The sequence below is a fragment of the Mesocricetus auratus genome, unplaced genomic scaffold, assembly GCF_017639785.1.
Source record: "Mesocricetus auratus isolate SY011 unplaced genomic scaffold, BCM_Maur_2.0 Super-Scaffold_100029, whole genome shotgun sequence".
In the NCBI taxonomy this organism is placed as follows: domain Eukaryota; kingdom Metazoa; phylum Chordata; class Mammalia; order Rodentia; family Cricetidae; genus Mesocricetus; species Mesocricetus auratus.
Window position 1 is genome coordinate 7288053 of NW_024429210.1, and position 15377 is coordinate 7303429.

The 15377-nt window shown below is 43.8% G+C and overlaps 1 protein-coding gene across 3 annotated transcripts in view; it reads left to right on the forward strand.

Moving 5' to 3' along the window:
• Egfr (epidermal growth factor receptor) overlaps nucleotides 1-15377 on the forward strand; it is a 168939-nt gene that overhangs the window by 111002 nt on the left and 42560 nt on the right. For all 3 annotated transcript variants that reach the window (XM_021227321.2, XM_005070406.4, XM_013113611.3), the window contains exons 2-10: nucleotides 3342-3493; nucleotides 4107-4290; nucleotides 7709-7843; nucleotides 11281-11349; nucleotides 12128-12246; nucleotides 13233-13374; nucleotides 14305-14421; nucleotides 14925-15051; nucleotides 15147-15220. In XM_021227321.2, coding sequence (XP_021082980.1) covers nucleotides 3342-3493; nucleotides 4107-4290; nucleotides 7709-7843; nucleotides 11281-11349; nucleotides 12128-12246; nucleotides 13233-13374; nucleotides 14305-14421; nucleotides 14925-15051; nucleotides 15147-15220 — 1119 coding nt within the window. The remainder of the gene's footprint in view (nucleotides 1-3341; nucleotides 3494-4106; nucleotides 4291-7708; nucleotides 7844-11280; nucleotides 11350-12127; nucleotides 12247-13232; nucleotides 13375-14304; nucleotides 14422-14924; nucleotides 15052-15146; nucleotides 15221-15377) is intronic.

The following is a 15377-nucleotide window of genomic DNA, read 5'->3' on the forward strand; positions in this document are numbered from 1 at the left end:
AAATCTTAATGCCCACTTAAAGAAACTGGCAAGCTGAAGTCCTTGGTTATTTAAATACAATTGAATGTGTTTCTGTGTGCTGAAGAATGCCTTTTGAAAGGGTCCAACTGCAGAGGGCTCAACCTACCCAACTGGTATCGAAAACAAGGCTCCCACATGTGGTAACTGGGTCCATGACTGATCAGTAGGAATTAAAAGCAAAGGCTACTACTACCTGTTAATTGGAAAGGTAGCTGCCAATCAACAATGTGACTTCGGGAAGGTGGCCTATCACTGCCAAACCCCTACAGATATATTTATGGTGGCATCTTAGGGATCTGTATGCACAGAAGACTTAAGCAGTTGTTCCTAGTGGAGACAAACACCAGATCACCTCACACTCTTAGACAAAAGCAGACCAGACATATTGGGTCAACTCAAAGTCATACTTGGAAGAATTGTCAAATTACCCTGTCTTTACAGGTGGGAGATATGGAGCCAAACTTGTCAGCCTTCACAGTTTCTATGTGATGCCCTCACTTCTGCTGAATTAGAGAAAATGGAAGGGGGCTAGAGAGATTCCCATAGAGTTAAAGAGGATGAGAAGATTGCTTCATAGTGTCTATAAATGCCTTGGGCTGATTATGTGGTGTCTGAACATGTGCCGGTTGCTTACTGTGGCTCCATCATGCCAGGCCAGACAGATGATGCTCTTAGAACAACCCAAGGGGAGGGAACAAAGAAGCCTATAAAACAGTAATACATATTGTAAAGGTACCTAAAGAAAGTACCACTGTGTTGACATTGGCCTTATTTTATGCTCTATCCCCCCGGTTACTGTCACTGTCAAGGGAACATCTTTGCCAACACAGAAGGATCTGGCCAGTTCCAAATGTAATGTCTAAACCCAGAGGCCATATTTCTTCACTCTTAGGATAATTTTGGTTCAAAGTATATCCTTTAACAAGTTCCCTGCTTCAAAAGCTCCAAGTCTCTTTGTTTTGTTTTGCTTGCCTAAACATGTCTCCCCAAAAGCCAGGCTGTGAATACCATTTTATTACTATCCTCTCCTCTGGTTTTAAATGCAAGCCACTGAGTGCATTTCTGTGGTCTAACTTTGGCCCCTAAATTTGCATGTTTTCTTGGATTAAGTCTGTGTCTTGACATGTTGCATATTGGCGGGGATGCAAGACAAACATGGATACCTATGCTATTTGGAATAACACAATGTGAAAAAGACAGAAGGACATGTTGGGTTCTTACTAACCTACTACTTTAAAGTGTCATCTTTTCAGTTAAAAGAGAATTCTGGGTATTCCATAACCAGAACTTTGATTTGTCCTTGGATGATTCCAAGGAGTATTTTTTTTTTCTCTCTGTGTGTAACCCTGGCTTTCCTGGAACTCTCTCTGTAGACCAGGCTGGCCTTGAACTCATAGAGAAGAGCCAATATCTTTTTTTTTACTTTATTTTATTTTTTATTACTTTAATTTTAAATAGCTTGCTTCACATGCCAATCCCAGTTCCCTCTCCCTCCCCTCCTCCCGCACCCTCCCATCATCCCCCCCCAGCCTCCCACCCTATCACCATTTCCTTCCATATAGGGGATATCCAGAATCTGTCATTTCACTCAGGGTAGGGTCCAGGCACTCCCCTAAGAGTCCAGGCTGAGAGAGCATCTCTCTTTGTGTTATGGACACATGAAGTCTGTTTGTATGCCAGGGATAAACACTGGTCCACTGCCCAGGGCTCCATAGGTTGCCCAGGCCTCTTCACTGACTCTCACATTTGGGGGTCTGGATTAGTCCCACGCTGGCCTCCCAGCTGTCGATCTGGGGTCCAAGAGCTCCCCCTTGTTCAGATCAGCTGTCTTTGCTGGTTTTGCTAGCCCTTTCTTTGCCATTTTGCTCATCGCTCCTCTCTCTCTGTCACTGGGTTCCATGGGTTCAGTTCAGTGTTTAACTGTGGGTGTTTGCCTCTGCTTCCATCAGTCACTGGATGAAGGTTCTAGGATGGCTATAGACATCAAGTTCATTATCAGGAATGGGCATTTAAGGTGGTCTCTACACTATTGCTTAGCTCGCCAGTTGGTGTCATCCCTTTAGATCACTAGAGGTCTCACTGGTGCCATATCTGTCTTCTAACCTATGACTCCCTCTTCCCCCTTTTCTACCCCCCACTCAACCATCCTGAGTGAGGTAACCCAGTCACAAAAAGACAAACACGGTATGTACTCACTCATATATGGATTTTAGATATGGATCAGGATAGTGCCAGTGTGCACTTCCACTGACAGAGAGTCTGGGAAACAGGAAAGAACCTAAGAGAGATATGCATGGTACCCCAGGGAAGAGGAATGAGGCAAGATCTTCTGAACAGATTGGGAACACGGTGAGGGGTGGTGGGGGGAGTGGGAGCTGGGCAGGAAGGCTGAGGAGTATTTTTAATTTCTAACAGTTGACTTTAAACATTCTATTGTTTTCATCGATTTTAGGTACATAGAATTGGGGTTGGAAAACATTGCCTACTCTATCTTGTGGTTTTGGAGACCCTTTGTATATACAACAATGTAGCACACTTATTTTTGTGAAGTAAAATGTTCATTGCATTGTTATTAACTCACTTTGCAATTGTATCATCCACATAGATTTGGTTATTATCTTTCTCTAAAGGCACTCTTAAATCTATCCTGTTTTAGAAACTTCTATGGTTAATCTTGATTGTCAACATGACAAGATTTAGAATTGCCACAGAAATAGACATCTGGGCATATCTGTGAACAATTTTCTACATGAGGTTAATTGATTCTGGAAGTTCTACCCTAAAGGTGGACAGCACCATTCTATGGTTGGGATCCTCAAACTAAATAAAATGGAGAAAGGGAGCTGAGTGGTACTCACCTCTCTCTTCTTCCTGACTGTGGATGCAATGTGACCAGATGTTTCACACTTTGGCTGTCATTCTTTTCTGCTATGGTTGACTGTCTTCCCTAAAACTGTAAGCTGAAATAAACCCTTCCCTCCTTAAGGGGATTTTTGTCTGGTATTTTGCCATAGAAACAAAATAGGTAACTAATGCAATCCTCTGTAGAATTTACATCTCCCCTGCCTTCCACTTTTAATGCTTTGTTTTCTCTGTGTTCTTACTATCACATGATCGCATGCATCACAGGAATGAGCTCTGTCTCACTATGAATTACAGCTGTGTAAACTTAAACGTCTCTTACCACATCAGCATTGTGGTGGCTTTGATCAAAGATGATTGCTAGCCACTGTGGCTCAGAAAGCTGATGAGTATTGTTTTGTTGTGGTTTGCTACCTTGCTCGGCATCTTCTGAAAGACCTCTTTCCCTTTTACTCTAGTTTGCCAAGGCACAAGCAACAGGCTCACACAACTCGGCACTTTTGAAGACCACTTTCTGAGCCTGCAGAGGATGTTCAACAACTGTGAAGTGGTCCTTGGGAACTTGGAAATTACCTACGTGCAAAGGGGTTATGACCTTTCCTTCTTAAAGGTTAGTTCATTGAATGTGGTTGTCCTACTCAAACACTATCGAATGAAACATGAACAGAAAAGCCTCAGCAGAATTTGACTTGTGGCATGGATACTTCATCTTATGGAAGCCACAAAATCCAAGGGACTATGGATGAGTGTTATGGGAAGTCCACTCTTCCAGCTAAGGTCAAGCTATAGAATGGGAGAGATCCCTTCTGCTGTTCCACAGTCCTAAATATTCCTAGTGAATCATTAAGAGCCAACTCTGAAGGCTTTCAAAACCTTGGAATTTGGTTGGGTTTACTTTGCCCTTATTTCTTTTTCATTTTTTTCTCCCCCTTCTCCCTCGCTTCTTCCTTCCACAAGAAATCATGAGAGATGAATTCAAAATAGTTACTTTCACTTCCATTTATCTGGAATCCCATTTAGCGTGGGAATCACAATATATCAAATGATTAGCTGTTCTTTAATGTAAACTTCAAATGCAAACATGAAAGAAATCATTGCAAATCCTGCCACACCCTTTGCCCACGTGTGATTGTCTACATGTCTTATCTGCCACATGAATGCGTCATTGTGAAGTTAAACATGGCTCCTGGACCCACTTTAATAGGCTTTGTTTTCCCTCTCAGACCATCCAGGAGGTGGCTGGCTATGTGCTCATTGCCCTCAACACTGTGGAGAAGATTCCTCTAGAGAACCTGCAGATCATCAGGGGGAACACTCTGTATGAAAACACCTATGCCTTAGCGGTCCTCTCCAACTATGGGACAAACAGAACTGGCCTTAGGGAACTGCCCATGCGGAACCTACAGGGTAAGAAGTGGGACATTGTGGCCAAGAGGGGTTCTGATGGTATGTGGCAAATCTCTCACTTCAATTAATACTAACTCAGAGAAAATTTGTGTGTGAAACACATGTACTGAGTGCTGTTTGCAGGATTCAGTGGGTGGTGGTTACATAGATGATAGGTAATGAGATGGAAAGAGATTCCAGCCAGGTAGAAACCAGTTTTTCCATGGATGAGGAATAACATCCAGAGACAGAAATAAATGACCAAGTTCTTTGGATCCAGTCAACCTCAGTTGGTAAGAGTTTGTGTTACTAGGAAATGAACATGGGCCAGAAGCAGAAAGGACATGCAGTCACTCCCTCATCTTGCAGGGATACATTCCTAGGCAAAACTGGATGTCTGAAACATCAGGTATTCCAAACCATGCATGCCATGCCTTTCCTGTCTCTATATGGCTCTCATCATTCAGTTCATTGATTAGGCATAGCAAAACATTAACAACAACAATGAAAAATAATGATTAGTGTGCTTCAATAAAAGCTTATGAATTTGGTCACTTGATGTTTAGCACCAAAGTCGACCAACATCAGTTGAACCCCAAAACCAGTCATGGGAAAGGGGTCTAAAGTACTTAAAAATCTGTCCTGTTTGAGGAATAGGTTTCAAGGTTAATATTGCTATATGGAAACTCGGGTGTAAGTTGGGAAGAGGAGGGAAGGTTTTGAAGTTGAAGACGAAACTGGAAAGGGTGGCTAAAATAATGAGAAACAGCAATTCTTCCTCCATTTCATGAACTGTTTCTCAAGTCAGTAACTCCGCGTAATGCCACAGCCTTCCATAAAAGCAGGTGTTGTATGTTGTCATTTTACAATGACATGGCAGTAAGATAACTCTTCCAAAGCCCTGGTTCTTTCATCCCTGTGTATCCTGCAGTTCTGATGGGGAAGCCGTATGGGGATGGGGTGAAAGGGAGGGTGGGACCCTATTTGGTGTGTGGAGCTAGGATATGACCACACAGCCAGCCAGACACTTCCTTCCCCAGCTCTCTGCTTCACCATCCCATAAACTACCTCCAGAATTCCCACCCACCACTTTAACTGCTCTGAGCACCCACGCATGTTTCTGAATTTGTGCTAGCATTCATCTCTCCTGTACACACTTTGCATGAAATGGCCTGTTTGGTGATTTTGGCATGCCTTGTTCTGCCTGTCTTGCCTCATACGTGTGAGGAAGCCAGCGGTGTGAGTCTCGATCTGGAGCCAGGCTGTCTGTGTTCCAGCTCTAACTCCATCACTTGTCAGTCAAACGACTCTATAGATATTCCTTCACCTGTTTTTTTCTCTGTATCTCAGTGCCCTCACGTCCAAAATGTAGTACATGCATTTGCTAATGTGTTCCGTTTGTGTTGACAAAAGTCAACCATATTACTACAGACAAAGCATGCATCAGCTACTGAGTTCCTACTCTGTTGTTGTTGTCTGTATGTGCACCTGTGTGTGCATGTTCTAACTGGACTACCCCTATTTTTCTAATTAATGCCAAGTTATAGTTGTATGAGTCCCAGTTATTTAATATAGGACTGCTGCCACAACTGCGCATTTCCCAAATGCTGAAATAAAAACAATAGATTTGACTTTCTACTCATTGCCTTTCTCTATTCAGTTAGAAGGAGGAGACTATTGAATCCCGTCCCCCATCCCCCCCATAACTATTATAGTTACCTATTGTTTGCTTTCCCACCTCCCTGTGCCTCTGGTCTCTTCTCTTACTGGTTACTGCAACCTTGATGTGCCTATCTTCTGTTGCCAAGTTTGACCTCATACCTCTGTTTCCTCTTGTTTCTATCATACTGCTGTCACCTCTATTTTCCAGGTAGACCCCCACATCTTGGCTCTTTCTGACTTGCCCACCTTCTTTCTGGAGTTCTTTTATCCCCTGTCTTCTGTTGAAGAAATTGTCACCTCCCCCAGGTCTACAGTTGTGCTTTGCGTTTCTGTCTGCTAGAAGCCTTCAGCACCTCCAACTTCCCTTTCCTCTAAAGTCTGCTCCTGAACATGTGCAACTCTCCTCTTATTGTCAGCCAGCAGTGTCTGCAAGCTTTCCCAGAGAACTGCTCCTTTTCCATGTCAGCACTCCATGCAGACAGGTGCTTCCATTTCCTGCCTGTGCGGTGGGGCAGCCACTTCTGTGCCTATAGTTGAGTTTCCCCACATTTATGCTTTTTATTTTCACTTTTTTTTGTTTTTTTGAGACAGGGTTTCTCTGTATTGTTTTGGACCCTGTCCTAGAACTCGCTCTGTGGAACAGGCTGGTCTCAAACACACAGAGATCCTCCTGCCCCTGCCTCCCAAGTGCTGGGATTAAAGGCGTGCGCCACCAACGCCCAGACTTTATTTTCACTTTTAATTGTGTGTGTGTGTGTGTGTGTGTGTGTGTGTGTGTGTGTAATTGGGGTGTGCATGTGAAGGTGGGTGCCCATGGAGGCCAGAAATATTGGATGCACTGGCACTGGAGTTAAAGGCGAACCACCCACTATGGGTGCTGGGAACCAAACCCAGGTCCCCTAGTATGTCATCTCTCCAGGCTTTTCCCCATATCTCAGTGATAGTCTTTGGAACTTAGTGAGGTAATACCTACACATCAACTAGCCCTGTCTCCTTTGGACATGGTTGCAATGTATCTGTCTCTCTGTGCATTTCAGTTCTCAGACAGAAGCCCACAAGTCAGGTTCATCTTTGCAGACCAGGGCATCAATGGATTTTTCTATACATAAGTCATTCCATCCATGTGTATGTCTAAAGTTATTAATGTAGCCCTCTCCCTTTGTACAAGTTTGACTTTTTCTCAACCCTGACTTTGTAAAGTCCTCTCATTTCTTCTTTCAAAAGACTGTATAGCCTTGTATGACCTAACACCACTGGTGTTTATTTGACTCTTCTTTATACATGTTTGTTATTTCATATCACACTCATAACCTTTCCTTCTTCAGTGGAAATCCTCCAGTGACACCCGAGAGTATGCCTGATGACAATCGTCTTGTGACAGTACTGGTCTTCTGAGTCCAAATGCTTATGATTTCCACCTTGTCCTTCTGCCCCGACAGCCCCTCCACATCAATCATTCCAGTCTGTCTGATATAACCTCAGTGACTGTATGCCTTTCCTTCATGCCATATACACTGAATAGGTCTTTTTTTCCTCCTTAATGTATTTCTAAAATCCACAACCTAGTCCTTAAAAACTCCTAAGTTTTTCCTGTCATTATCATGGAGTGTATCTTTATATATCCCTAGCAGATCTTCTGTAGGGCCAATCTTGGGGACTTCAGATTTCCACACTGGAAACATTAAATAGAACATTAGAAATATAAAGAAATGAGTGCATGCATTTTCTAAGTTAATAGGAGTCAAAGAATTTGGTTGCTATGGTTCCATTCTTACAGAAATCCTGATTGGTGCTGTGAGATTTAGCAACAACCCCATCCTCTGCAACATGGAGACTATCCAGTGGAAGGACATCGTCCACAATGACTTTCTGAGCAACATGTCAATGGACTTACAGAACCAACCGAGCAGCTGTAAGTGTGTCATTCACCTTCTACTTGCTTCAGATCCTCTGAGTGGTTGAAGTGGACAGTGTTGGGGTGGGAGAGAGAATGTTAACTTTAGATCAGATTAGTCAACATATAGCAAAAATTATAAGAAAATAAATGACCTTTCCATTAGAGATGTTTTATTCAAGACAGTAATATAAGAAAATTTTCATCATCCAAGGCAACACCCATCACTCCCAGGATGGCAGAGCCTTTGTGAAACCACTGAGCATCAGAGAGACCTTTCTCTGGGACACAGGTTGCAGTGGCAGTCATGGTACAGGGAATGTCCCCTTCTCCTTCATGGGTGCTGATAAGTCATGTGTGCTTCCTGATCCTGTGGGCTCTGTTCATCAGCTGACCAGGGTAAACACTCTCACATAGAACCATGGAGAGGAGATTTGTTCATGTTTTCCTCAATGTCCTTATCTCATCCATGCCTCACTCCTCCGGCAGCCCCCTGCAACTGGGGGCCTTGCAGAGGACCAGAACTAAGCTTGGGCACTCAATCTGTGACCTCCACTAACACTGTGTAGGAAGCTCTGAAATGGCATGTTTCCACTTGCCAAACTCCACCAAGTCTGTTCTTCCCAATAGTGCTGATAAGGCTTGGGTCCGGTTTCCTACTCTTCTGTTCCTGCAACTGTGCTTTATATACTGGCTGGGTTTAGACCTCCAACAGAGTCTACATGAATCCTAAAAAAAAGTCAACTAAAACTCTTATTTTTTTTTTGCTTAGTTGCTTTATTTTGATTGATGTATTAATTAAAGTAGTTGGGGTGAAAACTTAGGAAATCTGTCGTCTTAGTCATTACATGTCCATATTGTTGTGCAGTCACAACTGACATCCAGTGTTCACCTTGTGGCACCATAAGTAAAAGACAAAAGAGAGAAGAAATCAGGATTCTCCTGTCCTGTCAAAGACACTGCCTTCAACAACTGGGCTTCCAATAATTCCACCTCTTTTTTCATACAATGTTTTTATTACTTGACAATTACATACATGTATACAATGAATTGTGATCATATTTGACATCCTTACCACCCTTCCAACGCCTCTGCTCTCATGCCTTCCTCCCACTTTCATATCTTTTTAATGACCCACTGAGTACAATCAGTGCTGCACATACGTGCATGGCTGTGGGATATCCACGGAAGACCGCTTAACCAACCAGGGGCCACACCCCCAGACAAACGGCTCTCCCTCCTCCAGCAGCCAGGGGTAGGCTCTCATGGTCCCTTCCCCCACCCATGCTAGAATGTGGATTGGCTTGGTTTTCTGCAGGTCTTGGGCAGGCAGCCACAGCTGCTGTGAAGTCGTGAGCACAGTACAACAGCCCTGTTTTGTCCAGAAGATGCTGCTTCATAGCAGTTCCCCCTGAACTCTCTGGCTCTTATCATCTTTCTACCCTCTTTTCTGTGATGGTCTTAGAGCCTTAGGAGTGAGGGCTGTGACACAGATGTCTTGTGTATGGCTGAGCACTCCAAAGACACTTATTCTGCACTTTGACCAGTAGAAGTCTTTGTAGTAATTATCTTTTACTACATGAAGAAGCTTCTCTTATGAGGATTGTGCACTGATCTATGGTACAGATTTAAGTCTTTGGAAAGCACTTTTGATGCTATGTCTGTTTAGCAAAATAATAGTAGTAAGTTCTTCCCTAAGGCTTAGGAGCTCCCAGCCATGTATTCTTGACCAGATTTACAGTGCAGGCACATGTTTCTTCCTGCAGGATGGATCTGAAGTGCAACTAGGGAATGGTTCATTTCCCCTCATTACGTTCATGCCCCTTTTGCACCCATGGGCACACCTTGCCAGGGTGATCATTAGTTCTACCTCTTGACGTTTCTGCCATCTCTCTGTGACATGAAGCATTAATACATGAGCCCCTGGGGGTCATTGTATATCCAAACTATAGCACTAGTCATGAGAATACGCCTAACTGAGTCAAAATTGTATAAATAAGTGAAATTTCAAGTAAGAATTCATTCAATAAATTGTTCTGTAATGACAATAAGAGACAAAATGGCCAAAGTGTCAGAGCCATAGCAGAGTTTTTAAAAATAAAGTAAGGACATGAGAGTTATCCATACTAGAAGATAGGAAACCTGTCTCCTGTGTCTCCTACCTTCTCCTCTCTTCCACTGACCAGAGCTTGCAGACACACAAGCCTTTTGCGACGTTTGCATTCCATCTTTAACAATGACAAAAACAGTATTATGAGGTGACTTTCACTGTGATATAGGTGAGGTGTCTGAGATAAAGAAGAATGGCCCACTGTGACCAGTATATATTATTGTTGATGAAGCTTAAGAATTTGAGCCTATAAGAAAATGTATTTGCATGAAAGAAAATAAAGTCATCAGCTACTCCATAGCTCAATGTGAATTCCAAATATATATTAAGTATATGTAATAAAGTATTAATATACACTTAAGTCCTAGAAAGGAACATGAGGGTGAATATTAAGTTGAAAAGCCAAATTCAGACACCATCAAATAAGCTTTCATGTGAAATAAAGTTACATTATATGATATCTGATTGCCCCAAAGAGGGCTTTAAAACTAAGCAGAGTAGTCTTTAAAAGCCTAATGGAAATGTAAAGTATACAGAACCACAAAAAGCAAAGGAAAGAAGGATAAATCTGTTCTGTAGAACTTTTCAACAAACTTTTGGCTAACACTTTGATCTCCACATTTCTTAGTGTGATTAATTGCAGAACATAATTCAAGATATTAAAAAACTTTGTAGCTGCAATTTGATATGGACCAAATATAAAAACAAAAAAATTATGAATCACAAAGATTTCCAGATAGTAGCATGCCAACTAATAACTGAAGTTTTAGGTAATTGGCCAAGTGATTCACAGAATAAGAATGTTTACTTCCTGTGGCATGTTCTGCACTACTCCAAGGCTTGGAGGAGAAGGGTGCTTTATACCAGCCATGATTTAACATCCCAAAACTCAGTGATGACTGCCTGCTCCACCCCCAAGTCAGTTGAGATTGGATATAGCAAGGTGAATGAGTTTACACGGAGCCTGTCTGGAAGAGAAACCAAAGCAGGTGGCACTTCTCGGATCCTGGACTCATTTAGATTGGTCATTTGTGTGCCTGTGACAAGTCAGCGGGTACCCTTTCTCAGTTTTCAAAGCTAAAGTGCAAAAAACAAAACAAAAAACAAAAAACTGTAGCCCATGGCTCACAGTTTTCCTTTCTTGCACTAGTCTTTTAGTTTACCCTACAAAGCATCCGAGCCAACTATGAATGCAAAGTTTCCAAACTGTTCCTTGTTTCTATAACATTCTCTAGGACCTGGGAGAGCCATAACATTCTCTAGGACCTAGGAGAGGCATCGCTGGTTCCATGTCATTTGTTCACTTTGCTGAAACACACATTTAACTACTGGATTTTTATTTCAGGCCAAAAATGTGATCCAAGCTGTCCTAACGGAAGTTGCTGGGGAGGAGGAGAAGAGAACTGCCAGAAATGTAAGTCGGCACAACGCTGGGCCTGAGAACATGCCCCTGTGAGTGGAGTCCACACAGTGTGTGGCCCTCCTCTCCTACACTTTGGTAACAGGAAGAGTACAGGAACTTGGCAGAGGACCCAGTATTAACTGTTTCATGAATGTTGGTCTTGCCAACCCCACTGCACACAGCCATCTAAGGCTAACTATTTGGGATACTGCAGCCCGTCATTAAAAGCCTAAAAACCAGCTACCCAAGTGCCTAGGTCAGATGCTCTGTTTCTGCTCCCACTCCTCCTTTTTCTAGTACCAAGTGCTTCTCCAGGGAGCACATGTGGCATGGTTGTGGTTCACCCAAAGAACCCTGGAATTTATCAGCTCCAAAACTGACCACAGTTCATTGCCTTTGAGACATAACTATCAGTTCCTTTAAACGCTACTTCTAGCCAGGTGCTCTTCTGGCTTGTCTGCTTTTTCTACCACCAAGGGTTCTCCAGAGATTGTCTGCTTATCCAAAAGATCTGATCAGACTTGCTTTAATCAGTTCTCCCAAGTGATTTGAAATAAATGATAAGAGAGATGTGCCCAGGGGAAGGTTGTGATGATACTCAGTTTGGCTGAATGTGAGCGCCTAGAAGCCTGTCCCACAGTCAGGAAATCCCACAGTCAGGAAATCCCACAGTCAGGAAATCCATCCCTCTTCCCATTTGTGCCTTTCTACCGCTTGCAAGTATTCCTCGATGCCACTAGAGGATGAGCTGCTGCCTAGATGCAGCTCATTGGTGATCTTTCTTTTTCAGTGACCAAAATCATCTGTGCCCAGCAATGTTCCCGGCGTTGTCGCGGCAGGTCCCCCAGTGACTGCTGCCACAACCAGTGTGCCGCTGGGTGTACAGGACCCCGAGAGAGTGACTGTCTGGTAAGACTCTAGGCATTGGGGAAGATAGGCCTCAGAGCTTTGCACTGTTCCCCACTGACTGTGATGGGGCCTTCCTGTGGGGCACAGCGTAAATAAGTGTCGTCCTGGCCAACAGTCAGCATTGTGACAGATGTCGAGAGCTGCTTTTTTAAGACCCCTTGAGATGTGTCCAGTTACACAGACCTTTGCATAGTATGACATTGGAATCATCCCCTCCATTCTGCTTTGCCCACCATATTTCAATACCTCTTGGCTGCTCCGCTACCCTACGCCATCCCATGATGTCTTTTGCCCCCTGATGCTACCAAAGCTCTGGTGAACTGCTAGTGTCAAGTTTGGCAGGTGCCCGGGTTAGCGAATGTGATTCCTGGGGTTAGTACCAAGCCGAGCAAGGCCCTGTCCCGGGCTCCAAAAGAAGAAGTCCATCCTGAGCTGGAGTCTAAAATATTCTATACTTTCTGCAAACTTAAGATTCTTAAATCCCAACCAGAGCTGGCCCCGGGATTTTGTTCACTTGGGCAGTCTGGGCTGGATCTAATGAGCAGCCCAGGAGAACCACTGTCCATGGAGTTCTTAGTAAGAGCTAATGCCTTTGGTCTGGCCCTTCCTGCATGGAAGCTTCCTGCTAAGATTCCTGCACTTTGACGATAAGTCCAAAAATGTCTTCTAAAGCATTCTTTATAAGAGAAACCCAGTATAAACTGGGTTTAAAAATAGTGTTACACCATATTTACCATGTCTTGGTTACCTTTCTTTGTCACCTGTAATCAATAGAGATGTACTTTTTCTAATCACAAGCCCTAAGTTGTAGCAACTGGAACAGGGTGTATACTTAAAAATACCACTTGTCACCTGCAAGAGAACAATGTTTCTGACTGCCCCGAAAAGCTGATTGGATTCTTTTCCCTCTCACTGAACTCTGAGCACTGAGAGCTGCTGTTGGTCTGACCACAACTTGAGCAGGCATGTTGTCCCTCCTATGACAGGTCTGCCACAGGTTCCGAGACGAAGCCACATGCAAAGACACCTGCCCACCACTGATGCTGTACAACCCTACCACATATCAGATGGATGTCAACCCTGAGGGGAAGTACAGCTTTGGTGCCACCTGTGTGAAGAAATGCCCCCGTGAGTTGTCCACCTTTGACCCTCCTGTCATCCGTGTCCTCTTTTGTCTTATGCTAGAGTCTTGGGTAGTTTGGGGCCCCTTGTGCTTGCCTTGTAGTCGGGCTATACAGAGAAGCCATGTCTCAAAAAATAAAAAAAAAAACCCACAACCCCCCCAAAGAAAAAAGTCTTGACTTCTAGAAAGGAAACTGAGACCAAAAGAAAAACTATGAGGGTGAGATTTTGCCTATTTTGATTTAGGTGGTGAAAGTCTATTTAGAAAAAAGAGAAAGAAAAAGAAGAGCACAAATAGAATAATAAGTCACTGCAAAGTAAATGAAAACTTGATGAAAGAAAACTCGCCATAGTCATGCCATAGATGGACTCTCTGTGTAAGCACTTAGTAAACAGGGCCTTAAAATCCACAGAAAACTCTCAGAACCTAGGATAAGGAGAGCACATGACCATCCTGTCATCACAAATATTAAATGAGATAGTGGAGCGAGTGGAGAGATACTTGGGGCGCCTGTCTGTGGAGTGGAACAAACTGGTCCCCTCACTGCTCCTCCAAGGACCACATGGCAGGTGGGAAAGAGCAAAGCTGGTGTCAAACGCAGAACCAACTGTAGTCACCTCAGTGGGACATGGTCTGTCTGCTAAGCATGAACAGGTGTCTCATACAGTGTCAAGGTTCACCTGTAAGTTCTAAACACAGATCTGACCAAGGAAACTGATGTTCAGTAGGTGAATGTGCTCCCTCCACACTACTGTCAGAAAAACCACCAAACTCAGGCTCGATTCTTTCTCTAGTGAAAACCTGTCTCTCTCCCCTCAAAAGTAAAGTCAACCAAACTATTAGGGACCTGTTCAGTAGACTTGAGGAAGTTTGTGGAAGGGTTAGGAGCACCTGTCATGGCCTTCAACACCTTCTTTTCATTGCCTCTTCCTCAGGAAACTACGTGGTGACAGATCATGGCTCATGTGTCCGGGCCTGTGGTCCAGACTACTACGAGGTGGAAGAAGATGGCGTTCGCAAGTGTAAAAAGTGTGATGGGCCCTGTCGCAAAGGTGAGGGGCCTCCAGGTGCAGACAAGCCTTGTCCCTGACCTTCGGGCTGAATGCATATGCCCACCTCCAAGCAAGCACACCTTACTCGTTTCATTTACAATGTGTGCATTTTCCATGAAGTAGAAGCCAAGTTACTTGCAGAGCCAAAACACAAAGGTGGAGAGGTGGGGAGGGGGCGTTCTCTTGAACCAGGTACAGAGGCGCCACCTGCAGCCCAGGTAGGTTAACTGTCACAGACAGAATGGCTGGGAGCCAATGTCTTTATGAGTGGCTAGATTCAGTCCAGGCCGAAAACAACGGGGAGAATTCAAAGCCAACAGAGGTCTGTGACAAGGATAGCCCCAAGCCGCACTCCAGTGACCAGAACACCAAAGCCTAACAGGAGTCCTGCCACCTGGGGGGATGAGTCAACAATTCGTGGTGCAGGAGTTCATGCTTCTGCCTGGGTAGGTGCAGCCTTCTTAATTCAGCACAGGTAAATGGACAAATGTTTCTCTTAACAGTTTGTAATGGCATAGGCATTGGTGAATTTAAAGACACACTCTCCATAAATGCTACAAACATCAAACACTTCAAATACTGCACTTCCATCAGTGGGGACCTTCACATCCTGCCAGTGGCCTTTAAGGGGTAAGTAACAGCTGAGTGATCTGGACAAAGAGCAGCAGAACCTGCTTTTTCAAACCACAGAAAATGATGGACAATCGTGTCGCTGTTTATTTCAGGGATACCTTCACACGCACTCCTCCTCTAGACCCACAGGAACTAGATATTCTAAAGACCGTAAAGGAGATAACAGGTTCGTGCTGGTGTATCCGGGAACATACGCGGGGAAATTAAATTTTATACAAACTATCAAACATCCCACCTTCTTCCCTAAAATAAGAATATGGTTTCTGAAGTTCTGTCGCTATGATTAGTTCTTTGAGACTTTGTAAAACTCCAGTGTCCCTTCG